At 44.4% G+C, this 22499-nt stretch overlaps 3 protein-coding genes across 4 annotated transcripts; 1 reads left to right on the top strand and 2 right to left on the bottom strand.

Annotated features, from left to right (window-relative positions):
• Positions 1–315: 315 nt before the first annotated feature.
• Positions 316–6297, top strand: usp14 (ubiquitin specific peptidase 14 (tRNA-guanine transglycosylase)). 2 transcript variants are annotated; one of them, XM_079750482.1, is made up of 16 exons: positions 316–424; positions 1282–1427; positions 1561–1593; positions 1727–1831; positions 2316–2419; positions 2617–2672; positions 2787–2917; positions 3432–3512; positions 3623–3705; positions 4199–4313; positions 4407–4472; positions 4603–4695; positions 4808–4936; positions 5169–5229; positions 5332–5439; positions 5543–6297. In XM_079750482.1, the coding sequence occupies exons 1-16, from the start codon at positions 409–411 to the stop codon at positions 5686–5688; spliced, it is 1473 nt and encodes a 490-aa protein (XP_079606608.1). In that variant the 5' UTR covers positions 316–408; the 3' UTR covers positions 5689–6297. The 2 variants fall into 2 exon arrangements, with proteins under 2 accessions (XP_079606608.1, XP_079606609.1); XM_079750483.1 differs by lacking the exon at positions 316–424 and adding an exon at positions 767–866.
• thoc1 (THO complex 1) lies at positions 6286–12015 on the bottom strand (the record flags this gene model as incomplete). Its single annotated transcript, XM_079750481.1, is given in 22 exon segments — positions 6286–6685; positions 6993–7077; positions 7579–7726; positions 7838–7921; positions 8024–8089; positions 8187–8282; positions 8367–8437; positions 8542–8592; positions 9105–9171; positions 9259–9359; positions 9694–9828; positions 9923–10031; positions 10117–10190; positions 10448–10530; positions 10661–10756; positions 10868–10916; positions 11022–11140; positions 11249–11318; positions 11404–11464; positions 11606–11679; positions 11883–11999; positions 12001–12015. Coding segments are annotated over 22 exon segments (2049 nt in total). The 3' UTR covers positions 6286–6407.
• Positions 12016–17451: 5436 nt separating this feature from the next.
• LOC307086449 (aquaporin-1-like) lies at positions 17452–20253 on the bottom strand. The gene is made up of 4 exons (XM_079751667.1): positions 19813–20253; positions 18897–19058; positions 18564–18644; positions 17452–18042 (listed from the first exon to the last, which is right to left on the bottom strand). Exons 1-4 carry the CDS (start codon positions 20173–20175, stop codon positions 17863–17865), a joined length of 786 nt encoding a protein of 261 aa, XP_079607793.1. The 5' UTR covers positions 20176–20253; the 3' UTR covers positions 17452–17862.
• Between the last annotated feature and the right edge of the window lie 2246 nt (positions 20254–22499).

The following is a 22499-nucleotide window of genomic DNA, read 5'->3' as shown; positions in this document are numbered from 1 at the left end:
TACAATGCTTTGGCAAGCAGAAACATCCCTGGTCGGCAGCCTGTCCATCTTAAAGGTATCGTGAAACATTTATACTTTATTTGTTCCCTATTAACACCTATTGGCTATATATACATTGGGGGATTGCGCAATATGTATAATATCTTTAAACGTTGAAACTATATCAGGGGAAATCTTGGCTCCCATGCCTCTGCCTTCTGTGGTGTAATTCCAGCTCCTGCCTCGGGTGGGTTCCTGAGGAGCCAGGTCGTGAGGTTGATGCCAGAGCGCGTCGCTCAGAGCACCGTGCGCAGCTGCAGCGTCATTGTGTTTGAATGAAGTTGCAACTAAACATAACATAGCCAACTCTGATCGCGCCCCGGAGGAGTCAGAAAAAGAAACGCCGTCAAGGAAACCACGCGTTACAATATGCCAGTTTTCACAGGTAGGACATCATTTGTACTATACGTATCCCCCAGCCATCTTGTAATTACAAGTACGAACCCAGGCGTGCTGAACTGTTTTGTTCACTTTTTCCTGTTAGCATGGCTAATGTTAGCTGACTAGGTCGATTTCAAGCTAGCACTTGTTAGCACTTTATGACTTGCTAGCAATAGGCAAAAACCAAAGGGACTCCATGCCAGTCCTTCTAACGCTGTCATGGGATATAGATGCATACGGGGTCTGCAGACTTTATCAATGATACACACACACATGAGTTAGTTGAGTAGTTGTTCATCCGCTCGATGAAGTCGACAGCCAGCTAGCTAGGCCATCACACCGGCGATCGCCTCCCTCCTTCGATAGCAACATGCTATGTAGCACTACGAAGCTAGCTAACAACTATGTAGTACCTTAAGTTGATCACATGTTTTTGATGTAGTAACGTGAGTATAATTATTATTACTTCAATAACCTGGGATGAACAGGGGTACTTGTGTTCACTCCCAGGTTGTACTGGGATCCCATCCGAGGACATCAGAGTAGCCGAACAGAAAGTAATAGTCATCCTGCCCCTGCGAGTTACTCTCGGAACTCAGTCTGATGTTAATACGACATTGTACATATCAGTAAGGTTTAGTTACGGCTATATTGCTGACCTGTCCTGGATCACTTAGACGTATACTTTATCCCGTCAGGCCCGCAACAATACAACAACAACTGGTCGTGTGTCTTCTGCAAGTGTTCGCAATATGCTGTGTCATGTAGGCGCACACAGGGGCAGCGTGTTGCTGTGGTTTCAGCCACGTTTCCCCACAACTCACTAAAACACCACTCCTCTTTTGTGTCCGTTTCTTTCAGTCAATGTCAAATGGGGGAAGGAGAAGTTTGACGCTATCGAGCTGAATACAGAGGAGCCACCCATGGTTTTCAAGGCTCAGCTCTTTGCCCTGTCGGGAGTTCAGCCAGAAAGACAGAAAGTCATGGTGAAGGGAGGCACTCTGAAGGTAGCTACCAAAACAACACTCACCTCTCGGTGAGGTCACCAGTGACCAACAGTCTTCCATTTACAACCTGCATATTTGATTCCTTATAATTGTTAATAGCAGCTCATCATTGATTGCCCTGTTTTCATTTCAGGACGACGAGTGGGGAAACATCAAACTCAAGAACGTAAGTACAAATAACAGTGACACGGATAGAAGAGTGAATATTTGTGAATAATGTACATCTATGTAGCAATCAAATCAATGTCTTGTAACTATTGCAATTGGATGATATTTTTGTACACATCTCTCGATCCTAGGGAATGACCCTATTGATGATGGGCTCTGCAGAAGCCCTGCCTGAGGAGCCTGCTGTCAGGCCCATGTTTGTGGAGGACATGACTGAGGAGCAGCTGGCCTCAGCTGTAAGTTAGACTAGCCCACCTGCTTTGTTCATGGTCATTTGTCTCGGTTGTCATTAAGATGCTATTCAAAAACATTGAGGCAATAGATTATCTGTCAGACGAAGCCGTGCCTGTAAAAGGATTTTTTTTTTTTAATTCAAAGTAAGCGATTTTGCCTCTGTTATATTGTGGTCTGTTGAACAGGATGCCTTCGTTATGGTTATTTTTCTTCTTAACACCTGGGCAGCTGACTTCAGAAAGCATGTGGTATTGTGATGCATATCTGTAAAACAATCCTGAACACATAATATATATAATTGCCGTCAATATTTAATTATCTGATTCGATTTTGTATCATCTAGTTGACAAAATAAATGCATTCATTTTATTCAAATGTGATGCATTTAATTGTTGTGGAAAATATGGTTGCATAGAATATGTATAGAACTTTATTTTGATCCCTCAAATAATCCCATATGGACCTAATCTCCTCTGGTTCTTTTAGATGGAGCTTCCTTGTGGGCTAACAAATTTGGGCAACACCTGCTACATGAACGCCACCGTGCAGTGCCTGCGCTCTGTGCCAGAGCTCAAATCAGCCCTCAAAAGGTAACATGATCTTGCTACTAAGAGTTTATGAGAAATAACCTGGCATGGCAAGTGAGTTTGGTTCGTACATTATGACAGCATACAGCAAACTTTGCCCACGGCCATGTCGAAACACACCTAGAATAAAACAATTGGACAAAGAATTCCACTCTTTTCACAATCCTCATCTATCCGGCTCATTCTCCATTCATTAACAGGTATGCCGGTGCTCTGAGGGGCTCAGGAGCCAACGCGTCCCAGTACATCACAGCAGGTACAAAGGAATCCCATCTAAAGAAATGAAATGAGTGGAGCTCTAAAGCACCCAATCTCTCATTTTGCTTAGCCTCACGCTGGAGATGACCATGTCCTTGTGCCCCACCCCCAGCTCTGCGTGACTTATACGAGACCATGGAGAAGACGTCCTCCAGCCTCCCGCCCATCATCCTGCTGCAGTTCCTCCACATGGCCTTCCCCCAGTTTGCTGAGAAGGGAGACCAGGGTCAGTACCTTCAGCAAGTAAGTGTCTCTCCACAGTGGTCGTGGTTCTACCTCCTCACCGTTCACACAAATGGGCCTCTTATTGTTTTAGGAAGAACCAAATGAGAAACTATCAACATCCAGAAAAATAGAAATTGGTCAGCGTTCTTAATTTGGGTTACAACAAAAAAAAAAGAAGCAATTTATGAATGTAGTTACCTCTTTATAGATCCTCTATTGCGTTGGTTGAACCTCCAAATGCTTTTACTGGGACATTCACAAAAACACTCCATATCATGTTGCTTCCTTTAGCTCACGGATTTGAACGTGATGATGCTGTGATCCAAAGCAAATCCCAAGGAGCTGCTCTACTGCTGCTCGACTGATAAATTAGTTTGAATATTGGCCGATATTTCGATATCGGTCATTTTTCACTCCCTAATATCGGCAGCCGCCCCTGAAATCAAGTATTGGTCGGGCTCTAAAAGGTTTATGGCGCTGGATGTTTTAAGCGTGCGAGGTCAAGCTGATGTGGTCCTCTGTTCTTCTGCAGGATGCCAATGAGTGCTGGCTGCAGATGGTGAGGGTCCTCCAGCAGAAACTGGAACCGCTGGAGCCAGAGACTCCCATGGAGGTGATCCTGCTGTCCTTTATCTAATGTTCCCCATCTTTAACATCTTCACCACGCAAGGACTGGAGAAAGGACTCATGCGTGTGCTGGTTGCTGTGGCTCTCTGTTTCTAGACTGAAGCTGAGGGTGGAGCTGTCGCGTCCACCACGAAGAAGAACTTCATCGACCAGTATTTCGGTGTGGAATTTGAAACCACGTATCCTTGCTGTCATGTAGAGTCATAAATACGACTTTAGATTAACATCTAAAGCTTTTTGGTTTATTTTAGGCTGGTGAGCTGTAGGCCCATGTTACACACAATCTGTGAAAATGTCTCATTCCGAAATGGCTTTATTCTTCCCAGAAATAATTACTACCAGGCAAAATATCAGAAGTGGAACCAGACCACACTCTCTTTAGACTGGGCAGCACCTGTTGGCATAAACTAGCATATCAAGGAGGTGTACACCGACTACAAGTCTTTTTTTTACAGCGCTATCAAGAGTAGTCCTGTCCCAGCTCAACACGTTGGAGGTCTTGTTAGAATAATTTCAGCCGACGCACTGGCTGGAAGTGTAACCCGGCACTGAAATTGAACTGAATTTCCAAGGAAGACTTCACCTCTCTGGTTGAACCACTGGTTAACGCAGCTACTTCTTTCCGATTGGCTCGCTGGATGTGCAGGGCTTTAACTTAACCCGTGGGCTCAGTATGAAATGCACAGAGGCTGAGGACGAGGAGGCCACCACGGGCAAGGAGAGCCAGCTGCAGCTGAGCTGCTTCATCAACCAGGAGGTCAAGTACCTCGCCACGGGCCTCCGACTGGTACGCTGCAGACCGCCACACCGACACCACGGCACACCTGTCTCCAAGGTCTCGCGTGTCTCAAGGCTGTTTTTTTTTCTTTATTTCCACCAGAGACTCCAAGAAGAAATCACAAAGATGTCCCCGTCTTTGGAAAGAAATGCCCTTTACAGTAAATCGGTACGTTGTTTGGCCGCATATTGTCGTGCATTTCAGTCGTCCTCAAATGGCAAACAAATTGTTTTAGAAATGTACAATGTTAGACGGCGTTTTTCTTCACATACTTGATCCTACCGTGTCTCCCTATTAGTCCAAACTGGGCCGTCTCCCTGCCTACCTGACCATTCAGATGGTCCGCTTTTTCTACAAAGAAAAGGAGTCTGTCAATGCCAAAGTCCTTAAGGTCAGCCCTGGTGGATATTAAACATGTCTCTCACACCCAATTCAACTAGTCGTTAATGGCTGATTAGAAACATGGTCTGAAATTCTGACGTGCTTTTGTGTCCATTTTAAAGGATGTCAAGTTCCCCCTAATGCTGGATGTGTATGAGCTGTGCACATCAGAGGTCCAGAAGAAAATGGAGCCTATGAGGTCAAAGTTCAAGGTGGTGGAGGACAAGAAACTAGAGATGGCACAGAAAAAGGTAAGCATTTACAAATTGGCTAAAATGAATGCTGTTGTCTCGCCTTAGTGCTTTTGAAGCCGAATAAGACCACTGCCCATCTCTAGGATTGGGAAATGGCATTACACATACCATTAGAACTGTGCGTTCAAATGATCAGTGATTACTTTTTTTTTTGGGAACCATTGTACATTTTTTGTCCTCAACCCATAAAGGTAACCTAAATATTGCTGATTCTGTGTTTCCTTCCCAGGTAGTGACGAAAACTGCTGTTGTGAAAGAAACCAAATACGAGGACGTCTCATTCCCTGATGGTAGGCTGTTTTTTTTTGTTGTTTTGTTGCCCGTATACACATTTTGCCTGCACTGCTTGTCCAAAGCTTGAGTTGTGACGCCGGCTTGCTTGTTTCCTCCAGACCTGGGCTCCAACAACAGCGGCTACTACGACCTGCAGGCCGTGCTGACGCACCAGGGCCGCTCCAGCTCTTCTGGCCACTACGTGGGCTGGGTCAAGAGGAAAGAAGGTAACCCCGCATCCAACATTACACCGACCACCAACATGACAGCAGTTCTGGATCAATACATGTCATCTTACTCCAAAACATGACTGGCTTGACCGTTCTACAGATGAGTGGGTGAAGTTTGATGACGACAAGGTGAGTGTGGTGTCTCCGGAGGATATTCTGCGTCTGTCCGGCGGAGGCGACTGGCACATAGCGTACGTGCTGCTGTACGGACCCCGGAAGCTGGAAATACTGGAAGAGGACGATTAACGTGGAGGAAGCTACAGAAGGGGACAAACCGATAGGACAACATCCAACACTTACAAAAATGCCATTTTGAAGCACTGTCTGCATAGATGTGCAATAAATCCGGGTGTCTTTAAAAGTTGATGACCTTAAAAATGTTTTTGCTTTGTTTTTTTTGTAACCCTTACAGAAGCTTGTAAAACAAAACGTCATCGAAAGGCATTTCAAGTATATTAGTGGAGAATGGTTTTAAAAATGGACTGCCTCTTTTCTCCATTTTGAAAATGTTTTCTTAGTGGAGACCAGACGCAACTTCTTGACTGTCCGTCAGAGACTTGACGTCTAGCTGTGCAGTTTCAGTGTTTTATACTTTCCAAAAGCCTTTGCCAAGGTGTTCATGACAATATTCCTGTCGTAACTAATCAACTTGTACAGAAATATTGGGCCATACCGGCCTACATTACACCTATGCTCTGGTGATATTGGTTTCCTGTTCTACCACCTGCCATGAGTAAGACGTAACCAATGCTCTGTAAGTTATTGACTGCTGACTTATCAAAGACTGTTGAAATTGTCCTTAAATCAAGCGTGTGACCTGAATGATTACAAATAAAAATCTGTTTATTAGAAAAACTTGCTTTATTTTCACGGTGCAAAAAAAACCCTCACTTGGGGCAGGGCTCCAAGGACAACATACAAAATTGAAACAATAAAAAAACATGTATGTTTTGGGCATGCTCTCTCTATGCCTCACTGAGGTTGTCTGCGATCTGAGTGAAGCTAACTGCGTTGAGGGCAGAGACCAGGTTCTCCACCGTGGCCTGTGTCCCTTCTCGGTCCTGCCAGGCCACCAGCAGCAGCTTGGCCTGCATGTCCACATCCTCACTGTCTGTCTCGATCTCCCGCAGCTCCGACGCCTTCATCTCCAGCTGCACGGCCAAGGTCTTCCACTTGGCACCCAGCTTGGCTGCAACGTCATCCATCTGCTGGTTGGACACCATCTTGCTCTGCATGCTGGGACCTGGGAGGGGGACACAGTGTAATAAGGTAATCAACACAAAGTCTGGCCTTGAGCCCTATTGGGGTTTATTAAACTATAATAGATAACCTGGTCACAACCAAGCAGTTAAGAGATCAAGGATGCCAGAGAGCCACATTTAGGAATAAATGTGATACAGAACAGGGGCAGGCTAGTGACTCAAAGCTAACCAGGTCCTGCAGCCTAGCTGTAGGCATACGTCTGCGGGCCTGATGCCATGCAACCAACAAAGATCAGGGGCTTGTGGTGAATGTCCTCATAACATGGACGTCAGGTTTCTGGAACGTACTGTCATTGCTCTCTTTCAGAAGGTTGTCTCCGTTGTCGTCGTCATCCTCCTCTCCGGTCTTGATCTCCTCTGAGGGGATGTCTTTCTACATGGGGAAAACAGTTGCAATGACAGCAGGTTAGGCAGTGGTGTGCAGCGTGGTCCGACGGTGTACAATCACGGTAGACCCCATGTATAGCTCTTTAAATTAACAGTCACAGTCAGCTTAATGTAGGATCGCTGGAGCCCTCATTCTACGCAATAGAAGACCTTCTAGGGGGAGACTGTTCAGAGTCTGTGTGCGGAGCTTCGCCTTGCCTGTTTCATTATGGGGATATTCTTCAGAAGAAAAACAAAGAGATTTTATTTCTTCATGGGTCAGTCTTCACTGTGTTGATTTATAACCTTTACAGACACTTTTCTTTTTTTTTTTTTTTACTGTTTACTAGTACTGGCTGCCTCTTTGTCCACAATCCTGAACATCGACAAATAGGACGCGAAAGAAGGTTTGGCTCTGCTCACCAGAATATCAGATCATTAATCCAAAATCGGATTTGTGAGACCACATTAAGCATGAAGAAACAAACGAACCATGGCCAACACTTACGGGCAGCTCTTTGGCCAGCTTGCTGACCATGCTGTCGAGGTAGTCCGCCAGGCTCTTGAACTTCTGATTGGTGGGCTGGAAGAAGTGAGGACTCCGCCTGGACAGGAGCCTCAGAGCCCGCCAGCCGTAGTTGGAGTTCCGTACAACCCTGGGAAAGTGGCGGGAAAGAGAGGCACACGATAAACACACAGTTTGGAGAGTGAACTTTAAATATGATCTATATATAAAACACAGGATGGGTTTAATGGCCCACACGCACTTGTACTCATCCTCCACCATGTTGGTTGGGTCCGCCTGTTCGATGGCTTCTGCAAAGAACTCGTCGAGCGACGGCATGAACTCCCTGTTGGAGAAACAGAAGATGCATAGGGTTCAAGCAAATATATGGTAACAATTATAGCATCCTTATAAAAGTATTTATTTCAGTTCTGTTCAAAGCTCAGACCTGTCATCTGACTTGCAGGCCTCCATGTTGTCAGCATGCAGGTTCCACAGCCTGGTCAGCTCGTCGCTATAGGAACACAAATCACGAAGGTTTCATGTGAGCAGAGGACAACCGTCTCAATCGGTACATTGTCTTTGTCAGAGCTCAGCTGAGAGCTCCTTACTTTCCCATGAAGAGCTTTCGGTCGGGGCCTTTCCCGAGGAAGTCCTCCGGTGCCTGCCTCTTCCTGACGGGCCTCTTGGGTTTGTCGTCCACCACCCTGGGAAAGAGGGATCAGTGTTTACAACCACCATGCGTTGATTTGTTGATTAGACGAACCAGTGGCAGGTTAAGGTTGTGCCACCTCTCTTTGACGAAGCTGGGACATCCCTCGTTCTTCCAGCCGTTCCAGTTCTCCTCTGTGTTGAGGATGTGCTGTAGGGGCGGAGCCAGGGGGAGACGGGGGTTTAGAGGACAGCGGCAGAGCATGTGGAAAGGGAGACTGGCCATGGCCATGGTGCGTGTGTCTAGCCACTCACCTCCACCATGGCACTGAACTTCTCCCCCTCGGGAGGGATCTCCCTCAAGAGCTGTAGGAATACAGAATGGATGAAGGAATGGGTGTCAAATGAAAACGACGTTACAATACAAATGTGGATATTGCAGTTGGACAAATATTAGGGCTGCTCGATTATGGAAAAAATCAAAATCACGATTATCTTGGTCAATATTAAAATCAAGATTATTCAGACGTTTTTATTTTTTTTTAGTTTGAAAACATGACGTATTTATTTAGCATGTCTCTCCCAAAAACACTTTGTAACTGAGAACTTTGAAATTTTGTCTTAAAAAAATACACAATGGTCAAGAATATAATGCTCAAATCTAAAATAATGTACAGATATGTATCCAGCTGTTCTATAAAACATAATAAAATATCGAAAACGCGATTATATTAGTTTTGTGATCGTTTGAGACAAAATTGCAATCAAGATCGAAATCCGATTGATCGCCCAGCCCTAACAAATGTAGAAACATTTCGGTAACTCTGTTGTATTTTCGCCACAGGTCTTCTCTATGGGGTGAGAATAATAAGACTGACCTGGTGGACCAGCTTGGTGGTATCCTCGATCCACGTGGTCTGGTCATCATTGAGAATGCAGTTGGAGCTGCAGATGGAGAAGGGATCAGGGTCTGTTTCTCACTCTACTCCGTCCATTCCCACCGCTTCCTACAAGGCGCAGAGCCAGACTTACCTCTTGAACTTGACCTGGCCCTTGAGGTACTGGAAGAGGATGAGGTACTGCAGGAGGATGTGCCTCCGGAAGTTGCTGTCGCTGAGCTGCAGGTCCATCAGCTGGGGAACAAGAGGAGAAGCAAAGTCAAAACATGACCATAGAAAATATACCCTTCATAAACATAATGCATCAATTCTGTATACTAGCAAACACTACCACAGCTTGTTTGCATGGTGTAGGATTTAGACCTTTTTACTAATATTATATTGCAATTTATAAAAATCACTTATAAAATAAGTGTTTTTAATAAACTATTTTCAGATATGAGAATAATAATAATTTAGCTGTAACGGGTAAATGACTTGCATTGCTAAACATAATCAACACGTCCCACATAGCCCTCCTACTAAACCCACATCCATTTCTTTTTGGAGAACAGTCAGCTAATCCCACCTTCTCGCTGGTGAGGAACTTGGCGAAGTAGACGTGTTCTCCGGCAGACGTCCTAAGCTCCTCCAGCTTCCGTTTAGAGGCCTGCATGTCGTCCAGCTTGAAGCTCTTGAACACTGCCAGGGTCTCGTCCGAGTACTGCGCAGGAGAGACCACCTTAATACCAGCTTTTCTATCCGATTTAAAAAGGACTCAACATGCAGGTGGGGGATGGACAGCGAGGCAGCTGTACCTTGAGGAAGGTCATCCAGGAGAACTTGTCATAGCACTGCAAGGGGTTCCTGAAGTAGTCCTGTAACGTCCAGAACTTCCTGTACAAGTTGTAATCGATGGGGATGGAGCTGTAGGATACACAACGCGGTGTTTAGCCAAAAGATCAGCCGTCTTGGTACGAGTAACAACGCAAAGGCGCCTGTGATCACTTACCAGGGGGCGGGGACCTCTTCCTCGCCCATCTCCCCCTCCTCCACCTCCATACCGTCTTCCTTTTCCTCAGTGTGCTTCAGAGGACAACATCACACAAGACACCAGTTGATTCAGAAATACATGACGACTGAGGATGACGTTACAGCTGAGAAATGATCAGCCATTCAGCCAATGAAAGCCATCAATAGAAATGTGTGGCTATTGAATCCAAACATGTCAGGTTATTCAAAGTATATTCAATTAGTTTTAGTTTCATACAATAGCTTCAAAACAACTCTTTAGCTGTATCCACAAGATTAATAAACCAAAGTCCAAAGGCATCATTGCGTACCTTCTGCCCGAGTGTACTCTCCTGTTCATTCTTGTTGAACACTGTGATGTTCTCAAGGTTGAACTGGCTCTGGAGATTAAGACCTTCAAAACAGGATTGGTTTGAATTTATATTAAGACATGCAAATCAAATGACTAGGTTTTCCATTTCAGTGGCATTATACATTGAATAGTGTTTAATATGTGATGACCCATGAGCCACACTGAATCTCACCCGATTTCTCAGACAGTGGAAAGAGGCGTGCTAGGAAGAGCTGGATCCGCCCACAGAACACGGTGTTCTGGGATTTAGACAGCCGTCTCAGGAGATCTGGCCCCAGCGAGAGAGGGTTGTCATCCACAGCCAACATCACAGTAGCATTACACAGCTATCTCTCCTGTGATCACAGCACCAGTACAATAACAGTCTCTCCACCCTTACCGTTACACATCCGCAACAAGTAGTTCTTCCCTGCAGTGTAAAACGTGCTCTGAAGGGAAGAGAGGAAACAGACATGATAACGTTAAAATAAAACACAATGTTTTTATGAAACAAAAAGGTCAGCTTAGATGCTGTGAGAGGAAACATAACGTACCGACTTCCAGGTGGAAACATTTTCCTCCACAAATGAGAATATCTTGTCACACTGATCGAGGGGAAGGCAGTCAAGCACATCTCCCAGTAAGAGGAATGGGGTCGTGGCAGAGCAAATCCCTATGAGGGTCATATGATCAAACACATGAATATATACAGGAAGTATGGACGATTTGTTGACGTGGTGATGATCAGTTTATGGCAAGACTGGCCAGATCCTGTACCGACCTTCTGTTACTGCCTCGATGCTAATATAGATGAGTGCCAGGTACTCATCACAGCTTGCCTTCTGTTCAACCTGAAAATGTAATGTGAATATTCATTAAAATATTCTAAGGCACATGACTAAGATGAACCAAGTAAATCAATACATGTGCACTTACAATCTGATCCCCGAGGACACCCCTTAAAGACTGGTCAAGTGTGGTTTTCTTTTCCGCCTCGCTGCAAAAATGGTAAGAGATTAAATGAATGAAATAAGACGTAGTTCATCACGTTTAACAATAAACGTTTGTTTTATTAGGACCGGTGACGCATGTTGTAGAAAACGCTCAACGTGCCATCTAGCTGGCGCGTTGTACTTACTTCCCAGTAATTTGGTTGAAGGCATTGATCAAGGGCTTGCTGGTCCTCCCTGCCAGAGCACTTACAGCCGACGCCTGGGTGGCAGAAAATGTGATCAGTATAAATGGGAGAGACTAACATGACTGTAAGTTGATAGGAGAGTAAACAATGCTAACTGTGAGAGCTAGTGTGCATTAGTCTTTTAACACCACCGCTATAAATTGGACATCTCTGCATCTATAATTTATACAAATCGAACACAAGTAAACACGACAATTTAGTAATTTACGTTTCTCACCGCAAATTTGTCTTTAGCATCGATAAAATTGTACAAGGACGTAGTCATCTTTGCACAACAATGTTTGTTAGTGCATTCACACAACCAACCAACTACTTCCGGGGACTTCCGGTTAGCTCCGGAACTCATTCATACTCACTGTTTACCATAAAACTATATGCAAAGAATAAACGTCGCTTCAAAATACATATTATTTTAAACTTTATAGAATTAAAGCTGGTTTCGATGAATAATATATTAGTCAACCAATGGCTTTAGTTGAGTGGAGCAGTTATTCTCCCTCTTGCCCAGTTGATGGCGATGTTGTACACTATTTGTGCATTTAGAATATTGGAAACTAAACCATCTTTGTAGTTGAAGTTAAGCATATATCATCAGGAAACATTATATACATCTTCTCTTTTAATACATTTAAATCCATATAATATTTCTTTCATTTCACTTTCTGGGATTATATTTAATTTTGATACACGTTGTTGTGGCTCATTTAATCAAGCCACCCTCCATATATATATTTATTTTTGGACAAGAAGTTTATTGAATATGTCTTAGAAAGTGATGAAACACAGGATGGGAGAGAATGTGATGAGTTACAAGGCCCATGAACCAGTGGAGTAAGTTTGAGATGACAGGCAGAAGATTGAAAAAGGGAGTGGGGTTGAAGTTCAATTTAAAACACATATTTCTTCGTTAGATCGTTAGATGGATCCACCACAGAGACGGCTGATTTTATTGTGCGTGTTGTAACTGACCTCCCTGCTCGGAAAAAAGTGAACATGATATAAATCAGCTGAAGGTGAAGATGCATTCACTGAACTAACATGAATCACATAATTTGTATAAATAAGCAGATAAAGATGTAAACTTAGTAGACTTATAATACTATATTATAAAATTACCATTTATTACAAATAAAATTGTTAACCCAGGGTTCATGGTCAGGCCAGATCCATTTTCGGTTGATGGTCTTCGACTAATAAAATATAGAAATCTAATATAGAAAGTAGCACATGGACAAGGCTTCCAAACAACTTGCAGAGTAATCAGATTGGATAACCAGAGAGGATTCTTACACAAATGACTGAGAAGGCCAACAAAAAAGGGCCATTGTCTGTGTTCCACAAAAGGACAAACTTAAAAAACAAGAACCACAAACAATGCATTGACCTTCAAGGTTAAGCAAACAAAAGGAAGGAGATTCTTAGATAGGCCTTTCACGTGACATGCTCTGAAAGATTGAAGCACGCATCAACCAGAGTTGCTGCGTGTAATGCAGAGAAGACAGTGGCGCGCCTGCCGCATGCACCATCCCTCTATGCCTAATTTGATTTAGGGCCCAAAATGCACAATGCTTTTTGTATGACGCACAGAAGCACTGCATTATTCACTGGCAATGCTGTACACCAAAACACCATAACACAAGAAGTAACAACCGTCAAACTGAGTTAATTCCTTTTTCCTTTGCTGAATCAAGACTATAAAGCCTCATCATATTCCCTCCATGAAATATAAATGGCCCTGTTCAGTTTTCTTTCCATCTATTCTTAACTAATTCTTTTTCCGCAAATATTCATGTGCGACATTATAAGAGATTTGAACTTGAGAACCTCAACATAAATGTCATAGGAGGATTGCCTTTAGCTGAATTTTCTTTAGCTGAACCCATTAGCAGTGTTACCCGTGGGGAGCAAACCGTCTCAAGTCCATGTTAATGAATCTTCAGCTGTGTGGGCCGGTTCCATTTAATGATTAGCACAGGTGCGGCGACGATTAAATAGCAATAGAACATTCAAAAGGTTGAGCAGGGGCCACGTGCATTCCTCAAGAAGTTATTGTAGCCATTTTGTCACGCAGCCAAAAAGGAAATAGCCCGAATCCCATCTTATTCTATTATTATATTCCTTATTCTGCTAGACAACATTTGTTTATTTTTTCATGTCCAATTAATTGGTTTACATCCTCTTGCTGGGCCTTTGTCTTTCGTGATGTTTGGGACAGTTGCCAAATCCCATTATTAAACAGCCACTGCCAAGGTCACCAGGGTCCAAACTTAGACTTGGTGTAGACGGACACTGTCCCCAGCGTAAAATGAGCATCACAAAATAAATTATATCGATACGGTCCATAAACTGAAAAAACATACATTATTTCATACTTTATGTAATTACTAGAATATATGATGTATAAAAAGCTTAAAAAGTGATTTAAAACAATATGTAATAACATCTAACATTTCACATTGCAGCTTGTGCTTAGTCATTTACTTATACATGTATGCTGTCAAGAACATCTTTATTATGTTTGGAGAACACCATCAGTCTCTAGATAGATCATTCGATATGATCATTTCAGGGGACAATGTTATTATACTACATTACATCAGGCCATGAAACTATATGAACATGTTCCATGAGCACTTTTTTTTCATGGGTCATGTTCAAAACATCCCATCTCCTATATGCATCTGCCTCAGAGGTCCGCTATGCACCGTATACCGTTTCAACAGCATTCTTATCATGCATTTACAGAACAAGAGGGAGAGTTTATACCTCTGGCAGCACCTTGCGTGGCATCCCCCCCAGATCCTGCTGAGTGACAGTGTTATCAGTGGCTGACAGCTGCACAGCACCCCAGAGAGACCACTCACTGTGCCTGAAACCTCACTCTCTCCAACTGCCAGTGCTGCTGCAATTCAAACCCCTGAGAGGCAAGAAGAGTAAATGGAGAAAACCTTTCCCCAATTGTAGTCAAAAAACTTCAGATGATGGGAAATTTAATTTTCCCATCAATGGGAATTTAATTACTGCAATCCCATTGCCCAATAAGATGCATGTACTTGATGCGTCCTCAAGCTGCCATTTGCCATTGACTAGGCAAAGTCACCTGTAGTCATGTGATGTGCCTCCATGTTTCAGACGGACAGGCTTAGAAGTCCCAGAGCCCCTCGTCACATCGATGTGACGTGGGCCGCTGCCACTCGTTTTCTAAAAAGGTGCCCAGGCTTTTTTGGCGGGGCCGAGCACTCCAACATCTCCCCCCAGAACACCTTCACGACAACAAGACACAGGTGAAGACTTTCAATCGTCACGCCATCCCGCCGGCCTTCTACACAGACACCGTTAGTCCAACGGATAAGCAACGCATAACCCAGTGATCATCAAAGCTCATTTGTATAATAGCTGGCACAAAGGATATAGCTGGATTGATAATACATCTCGTGTAGCTGATCTGTAAACAACATGAAAGAAAAGGAAGGAAAATAGATAATATGTAAACATGTAACACAGCCAAAACAGAACACTGCAATGGGTCCAAGATAACATTGTCAGCAAATTTAACTCTGCATTTGTACGCATGTCGCATACAGATGCAATTTGCTATAGCAAATTGCCAGTCAGATTTAATATTCAGAAAAATCAACAGTTCTTCTTCGGAGTATGCACTCTCAGAAATGAAAGTCAATAAATATTCAAATTAAGAGCAACAATTAAAAGAAAGACAGTCAATAACAATCTGGCACGAACAATTAACTTGTGAATAATTAAATTCAATGCATGTCCTTAGAGAAAACTGTGTGCCACTCCACCTTTCATTTGCCAAGAAGCTCCTGTGCTCATGTGACAGCTAACCAGTAAACTCATAGCCCCACTAATGTGACCCAGGCACTGAGCTAATGTAGCAATAGACAGGCCAAAAAAAAGCTCAGTCCCATTTCAGCTCCTGGTCGGGTTTGGTGTTATTTAGGTTTCCGATGGCAGCAGAGATGCCGGCAAACACAGAGATGGCCATTCCTGGATCTCAGCCCGCAAATAGGCAGGCAGACGCTATGATTTCAGATTTTTTTAACTGCATGTCCAAGCCTAAACAGTTCAGAAAGCAGGGCCTCAAAACTGGCCTCTTCTTCAGCACAACGAAGGCATGCACACACACACACACACACACACACACACACACACACACACACACACACACACACACACACACACACACACACACACATACACACACACACACACACGCACATACACACACACACACACACACACACACACATATGCGCACACACACACACGCCAATTGGACAATGATGAGGAGTGAAGTGAACACCTTTCTCCAACGGAGGGCCTCAAACGGATCAGTCTTATTGGAAACAGCTGAGAGTCACAACGTCTGATGAGCACTGAGGAGCATCGACCCACATAACTCTGTCTCTTTCATTATCTCTCGCTCCCTCTCTCTTTCATTCTCCCCCTCTCTCTCTCCCTCCATTTCATATTGTGGATCATTTCTTAATATTGCTTTATTGATTATAGAAACATGTTTATCATAGGCCTGGTAAAAGGACATGAGAGAGAGAGAGAGAGAGAGAGGGAGAGAGAGAGAGAGAGAGAGAGAGAGAGAGAGAGAGAGAGAGAGAGAGGGAGAGAGAGAGAGGGAGAGAGAGAGAGAGAGAGGGAGAGTGAGAGAGAGAGAGTAAGAGAGAGAGAGAGAGTGAGAGAGAGAGAGTAAGAGAGAGAGAGAGAGAGAGAGGGAGAGTGAGAAAGAGAGAGAGAGAGAGAGAGAGCCCACCCTGAAGCAATATTGTTTATTGTGTTTATTGTTATTGTGAATATTGTGTTCCATTCTCAAAAGCACCGCTGTTGCTCCACAAAGCCATTCCACGGTTGAACGGTGAAAGGCAGTGTCTGACCCTCACTCCACTGTGAGGGTCGGACACACAGAGGCGTTGCCTTAAAGTCACCCTCAGGATTTTGTGTTCTCTTTGAAAATTATTGATTATGGAGACATATATATGGTCTGAGATATATTTGGTCTGGTAAAAAACACGTTATGCTGGGTACACTACAGGATAATAAGCCAGATTTGGTGCTTGATTTCCCACTTCCCACTCTGTTCAGCAAATGCCCCGGTTTTCTCATGCTTTTACACATTTGTTTTGGCCAGATTATCCTGTGGTGTGGGGTATGTTAATATGCTCTTTAACAATTGGGGTCACACCGGTTAAAAAATCGCGAATGTTCAGTATTCCCGATCCAATATCCTGTAGTGTGGAGGGAACCCCAACGTCACCCTGGGAGGCAGGACGTTTATTGACACGTGGGAACGACGATTTACGCTAAAGTTATGATTTTGACCACGAGAGATTGGCAAGATTTAGGAATTTCGTAAATGGAGACACAGTTGTTGTGGAATGGACTCTGTTAGTGTACGTTGGTGCTCCACTGCCTCAGCATGTGTATTTATTTACTCCATTGTGCACAGATACACAGAGGCGTTTGACCCTGTGGTAAGCCTCAGTTATGTTTAGTTGTGAGAGAAAATGGGGCCTGTTTATATTCACAGATCCCACAGACCCCACCATGTCCTCCTATCCCACCCCCCTCCCACCACCACCACCCTGCCTCCACTTGCTTATGTGTGCCTCCAATGGTCCATTGATTAATAATACATATAGGATAAAATAATGATAAAGACTACATAAAGTAGCATACTGTCTGTGCTCATTGTAAAATGTTGCTGAATATATTAACAGGGAACTTTGAATAACTAAGAAGAGGTAAAATAGAACAAGAGTTAACAAAAAGTGCTTTATTTACTTACAAAAGTGATAAACAATCCAGTGTATACACATCACACATGCACATGTAAAAATAAAATGTCTTACATTGACGGGTATTTTAGAATCTGTATACAAACACAAGGCTCCACAAAGAAAACATGATTGAGGACAGCTGTGAAATCTTCCCCACAAAAAAAACCAAAAGAGAATAAAAAAGGGTGTGGTTACAATAAAAACAAGTCAGTAAAGAAATAAGACATTTGACCCACTGGCAGGAAAAAAATCCTCCTTGTTGCAAAGTATAAAATACAAAGTAAAAGGAAATGCAGTTTTTTTTTTGCAAAGAGCTATTTTGTTCTGTACAAGCGTATAGACAGGTTTCCATATGGCACTAGGACTAAGCAGTGGCACCCTATAACACTATTTAGAAGACATCTCCAGGGACGAGGGGCCCTCGGCTCCGTTCACATCGTAGTCCCCCACGGGGCCGCTGACTATCACCTTCAGGCGCTCGGGGAAGTCTTCGAATTTGGGCGCCAGCAGGAAGTCGTAGGAGAGAGCAGCGGCCACACCCCCACACATGGGCCCCACCCAGTACACCTGCAACAACAACAACAACAACAACAACAACGATGAGAATGATGATGATGATGATGATGATGATGATGATGATGATGATGATGATGCTGAAGGCTCTGGTTAAAAAAAATAACCACATGTTTTCGACATGTGACATTTCACATGTTGATCCTCATCTTCACCGGATGAGGATCAACATGTGAAATATCACATGTCGAAAACATTTGGTTTCCTGGTCCGTTAATCAAGACCCAATGAGATAAGGACGGGTGACACAGCGATAAGCGTTCTCTCTTTATCTCACGGCCGATTGTCGCCCGGGGTGGGTGGAGATAAAGCATTTGTGTGGACGTAACAATAGGGCCGATTTGATATTAACTTCTCAGATATGACAGAAAAAGGTGTGATGGAGGTATTGGAATTATTTGGGCCCCGCATACAATAAATACACACCGTCCATGAAGAAAAAGCAGAGAAAGAAGAATGCTCGGTATGTGCTGGTATCCGCTCGGCCCAGTGAACCCTTGCAGCCTCTGACTTACCCAGTGGTTTGTGAAATCGTTCAGGATCAAAGCGGGTCCGAAGGAGCGTGCAGGGTTGATGCCGCAGCCTGTGTAGCTAATCTGTAGGTCCACCCATCACAAGAGACACAGCATGAGGCACCATTAGCGTGGGGGGGGGGGGGGGGGGGGGAGATGAACAAGGAATGGCATTAGCAAGATGTATGGATGGACAGAGACAATGAGACGTGTTGGAATCGATCAATCAACGAGATGAGAAGAAACCACATCAAAGAGAGCGGAGCTCTGTGTCGTAGAGCCCTAAACTACAGGGATTTTTCCCCTCAAATACACAAAACAAAGAAAAAAACTTACAGCTGCCAAGTGTCCCAGGCAGACCGAGAGGCCAATGGCCAGGGGTGCAGAGCCGGTGACATCACGACGCCGTTTATCAGTGACTGCAATGACACACAGCACCAGCTGGAAGGTGGCCAGGAGCTCAATGCCAACGCCTTGGCCCGGGGTGACGCCGTTGAGCTGTGAAAAATGAGGAAGAGGAGAGAGAGTGGACGGGAGGAGGAGGAGACGAGAGGGGGGGAATCCATAACAGTCATTCTCTTTTGATGCCAGAGGTTTCCACATAATCCCATGACAGCAATATGGTTTAGAGATTCCTTAAGGCCAGATTACGCATTCATATTTTTTCTTTGCATGACTGGATCAATGTAAGCCCTCCTGACCCGTTGCAATGTGCAATGTGTTGCCTCATCTGGTCGGATGAGTCAGTATGTCACATTTAACGGTCAATGCACAAGTGGGCAGTGAAGGAAAGTGTTGCCCGCGTCCAAACTAAACACATGAACACACGCCACAACACGATTCACTGTGCTGAACAAACAAGTCCTCATGATGTCCTATTCTCTTTCTAGAGGAGTCGTTCAACAGGTGACCCATTGTGGGAAGCACCAATGCCTTCTAGTTGACCAATATTGTAATGTGTGTTTATAAACTTCAAACAACATTTTATCAGTACAGTGCACACACACTCACCCCCCGCCCTCTCCCTGTCCCTCCACACAGACACACACACACAGACACACACACACACACACACACACTAACACACACAAACAACACAGCCCTCAGAGGTAGCCCTCAGACAAACTGCCCACTTCTTTCCACACAGCAAGTGAAAGGACTCAAACCACCCCAATCCCCTTGTGCTGTCAAAAACGACCCCACCAGTAAAAAAAAAAGAAAAAAGCAGCATTTAAAAAGAAATGTGACTCACGGCATTGACCCCCAGTGCAGCGTTATTGACCGGTCGTACTCCGTACACGATGCCGCTGGCCAGAGCCGAGCCCAACATCTGGGCCACGATGTACATGAGGGCCTTGAAGGCACTGATCTGGCAGCTGACCAGCATGCCCAGGGTCACGGCCGGGTTCAGGTGGGCCCCGCTGATGTGGCCCAGGCTCTGGGCCAGGGTGGCGATGGCCAGACCGAAGGCCAGGGCCACCTTCACCTCCTGGTCGGGGGCGGTGTTGTTGGAGTTGCCGATGGCGGTGGTGATGCTGAGGAAGATGAAAAGGGTCATGCCCACCAGCTCGGCCAGCACGGCCCTCCAGAACGCCTTGCTCTTGAACTCTCTCATGGTGGCTGTGTTGGTGGGGTCTGCCTGTGTGTCCCGTCGGTTCCTGGCTTGGCTTGACGTGAGGCCCTGGGTGGTGCGAGCTGTGTGTGTTCCCCAACGGCCGAGACGGGCTGCATATATATAAGGCTGGGACTGATAATGGTTAGAGGGGGCGGGGCTACAAAAAGTGAAAGGGAAGGCTATGCTGAATTAATGAGAAGCCCAAAAGGCCTGTCTCTCATTCTCCTCTCTCTCTATTCTCTGCCCTCCCTCCCTCCTCCTCCTTCTCCTCCTCCCCCAGTCCCTCTCCCAGCACCTCCCCATTCAGCCTGTGCTCTTTGGACCTCTCTGTGAGTTTGTTTTCTAGTTGTAGCGGTAGTAGTACTAGTAGTGTTGGTTTAGGACCACATGCTCCCAGAGGTAACCTTCCCATCCTCCAGAATGGGAATAGGAACCAGTGAATGTTTATGGGCGATCGTGCCAGCAAATTCAGATTCAGCAAATCGAAAAAAAAAAAATTGCATTGCTTGATTGCGTTATCATGTTATCTTGTCCTTCTTGACTTTACACAACTTGCCCAATTACGGCAGTCTCTGGTGTTAGTCACATTAGGGTCACTGGGAGCAAACCTCACCCGTATGTTTCATCCTCTTTCCAACACATCCTTCCTCCAATGGGAGAGGCGGAGCTTTGAGACTCCACAAGGCTGCGCCACACTGGCCTCCTAATCAAAGTATGCAGACACACACACACACACACACACACACACATGCTGACACACACACACAGACACACACAAACGCACGCACGTACGCACGCAGACACACACAGAACACACAGAAGGGAAGCCAGACAGAAGATGCAAAGAGAGATGGTGAGGTAAAGAAGAAAAGGAAGAACAAAACAATATTGTGTTGGTTAGAACAGGAATAGTTAACATTGGGAAGACAATTGAAAAAAGCAACTGTGTTTCATATAGACAGCTTTTAATAGACGTTGCTATGCACACCAAAGTGTGAAAGTGTGTAAGGATTTTTTTATTAGAACGTCACACATTAACAATGGTTCCTGAGGGGATGAGTAGGCAATTATAGAAGATGAATTAATAATGCGTTATTAATGATCAAGTGAAATTTGAACTTGAAGTTAAACATAAACTAAAAGACTTTGTGACCTCAAACTCGGTGGACAAGAGCAAGAAACCCAAACAACTAAAAAATGCACCAACCGGTCATCTACACCCTAATATACATTGTGTGAGTGTCGATATGTACAATATGTGTTCTGATTATGAAGAAACCGTTTTACATTGAGCCTATCGACGGCATAATCTTAACATGTGGCCAGCCAGGCAGACAGCAAGGGGAAATATTATTTTCTAGAGGACATTGTAACCTTTCAATTATTAACCATACGACTGCTAGGCATGCACCAGGCTTAATTGACAACATTACCCTTGCACTGTTGTGTGTTGCTGTAGGTGCATGTTCATGACAGCCTCACCATTACCAATGAGGACACTTCAAGTCACGGCAGTATGATACGTCTTCTCCTAGGAGAATCATCTGACCACATATCTGTGTTCACAAGAAACCCTTATTTCCTAAACCCTCCCGCCTCCTCAAATATCACATGCTTTTTCAAATATTTATTTTTGTGTTTAGTTTTTAAGTCTGTGCATACCTGACCAGAAGGCTCTGTGCTATCGCAGCACCATATCTGAAGAAGTGGTAGGGAGGAGGGATACAGCGTGTTCATTACTACTGTGGTGCGGTCTACATAGCGAGTCTTTGAGCAATGCTAAGGTCGAACACCTTCGCTCCAGGGCACACTTGTATTTTTCGCCGAGGACACAATTTGATTATTAACGTGTGTGGCTTAAATGGTTGCTGCAGTTTAAATAGACCCAGCATGGTTGGAAACAATGAACAAAGTGTGTTTCCATACAGAGCGCACCCATTGGACTTCACCACGAATAACACCGGAGACAAAAATAACTTCTGCATGAACAAACAAATAGATTCTTTTGTCACATATATACAAAAAACTTTTTCTTTTAGATCTACTACTGAGGTGCTAATATGTGTTTTAAGCTGCTCACGCAAGTGGCAAACCGGGACCTCTCCTCTCAGAGAATGACACAACGTTGAAATAACACGACACTGGTGTCTTAGCCGATCTGTCCTGCTTCTTCTGAGCAAGACACTCGCAAGGCGATTTCACTATAAGATGCCTTGATGCTGGGCAGCTCCTCTGAACTGTGGCAGTATGCTACAGGTCGTTTCATCTCTCCTTCAACTCACCATCAATGTCTATTAAGAGACAAAAAGCCTATATATAGTACT

This window comes from Pollachius pollachius, assembly GCF_949987615.1.
Source record: "Pollachius pollachius genome assembly, chromosome: 14".
Lineage (NCBI taxonomy): Eukaryota > Metazoa > Chordata > Actinopteri > Gadiformes > Gadidae > Pollachius > Pollachius pollachius.
This window is presented reverse-complemented; position numbering and strand designations above follow the sequence as displayed.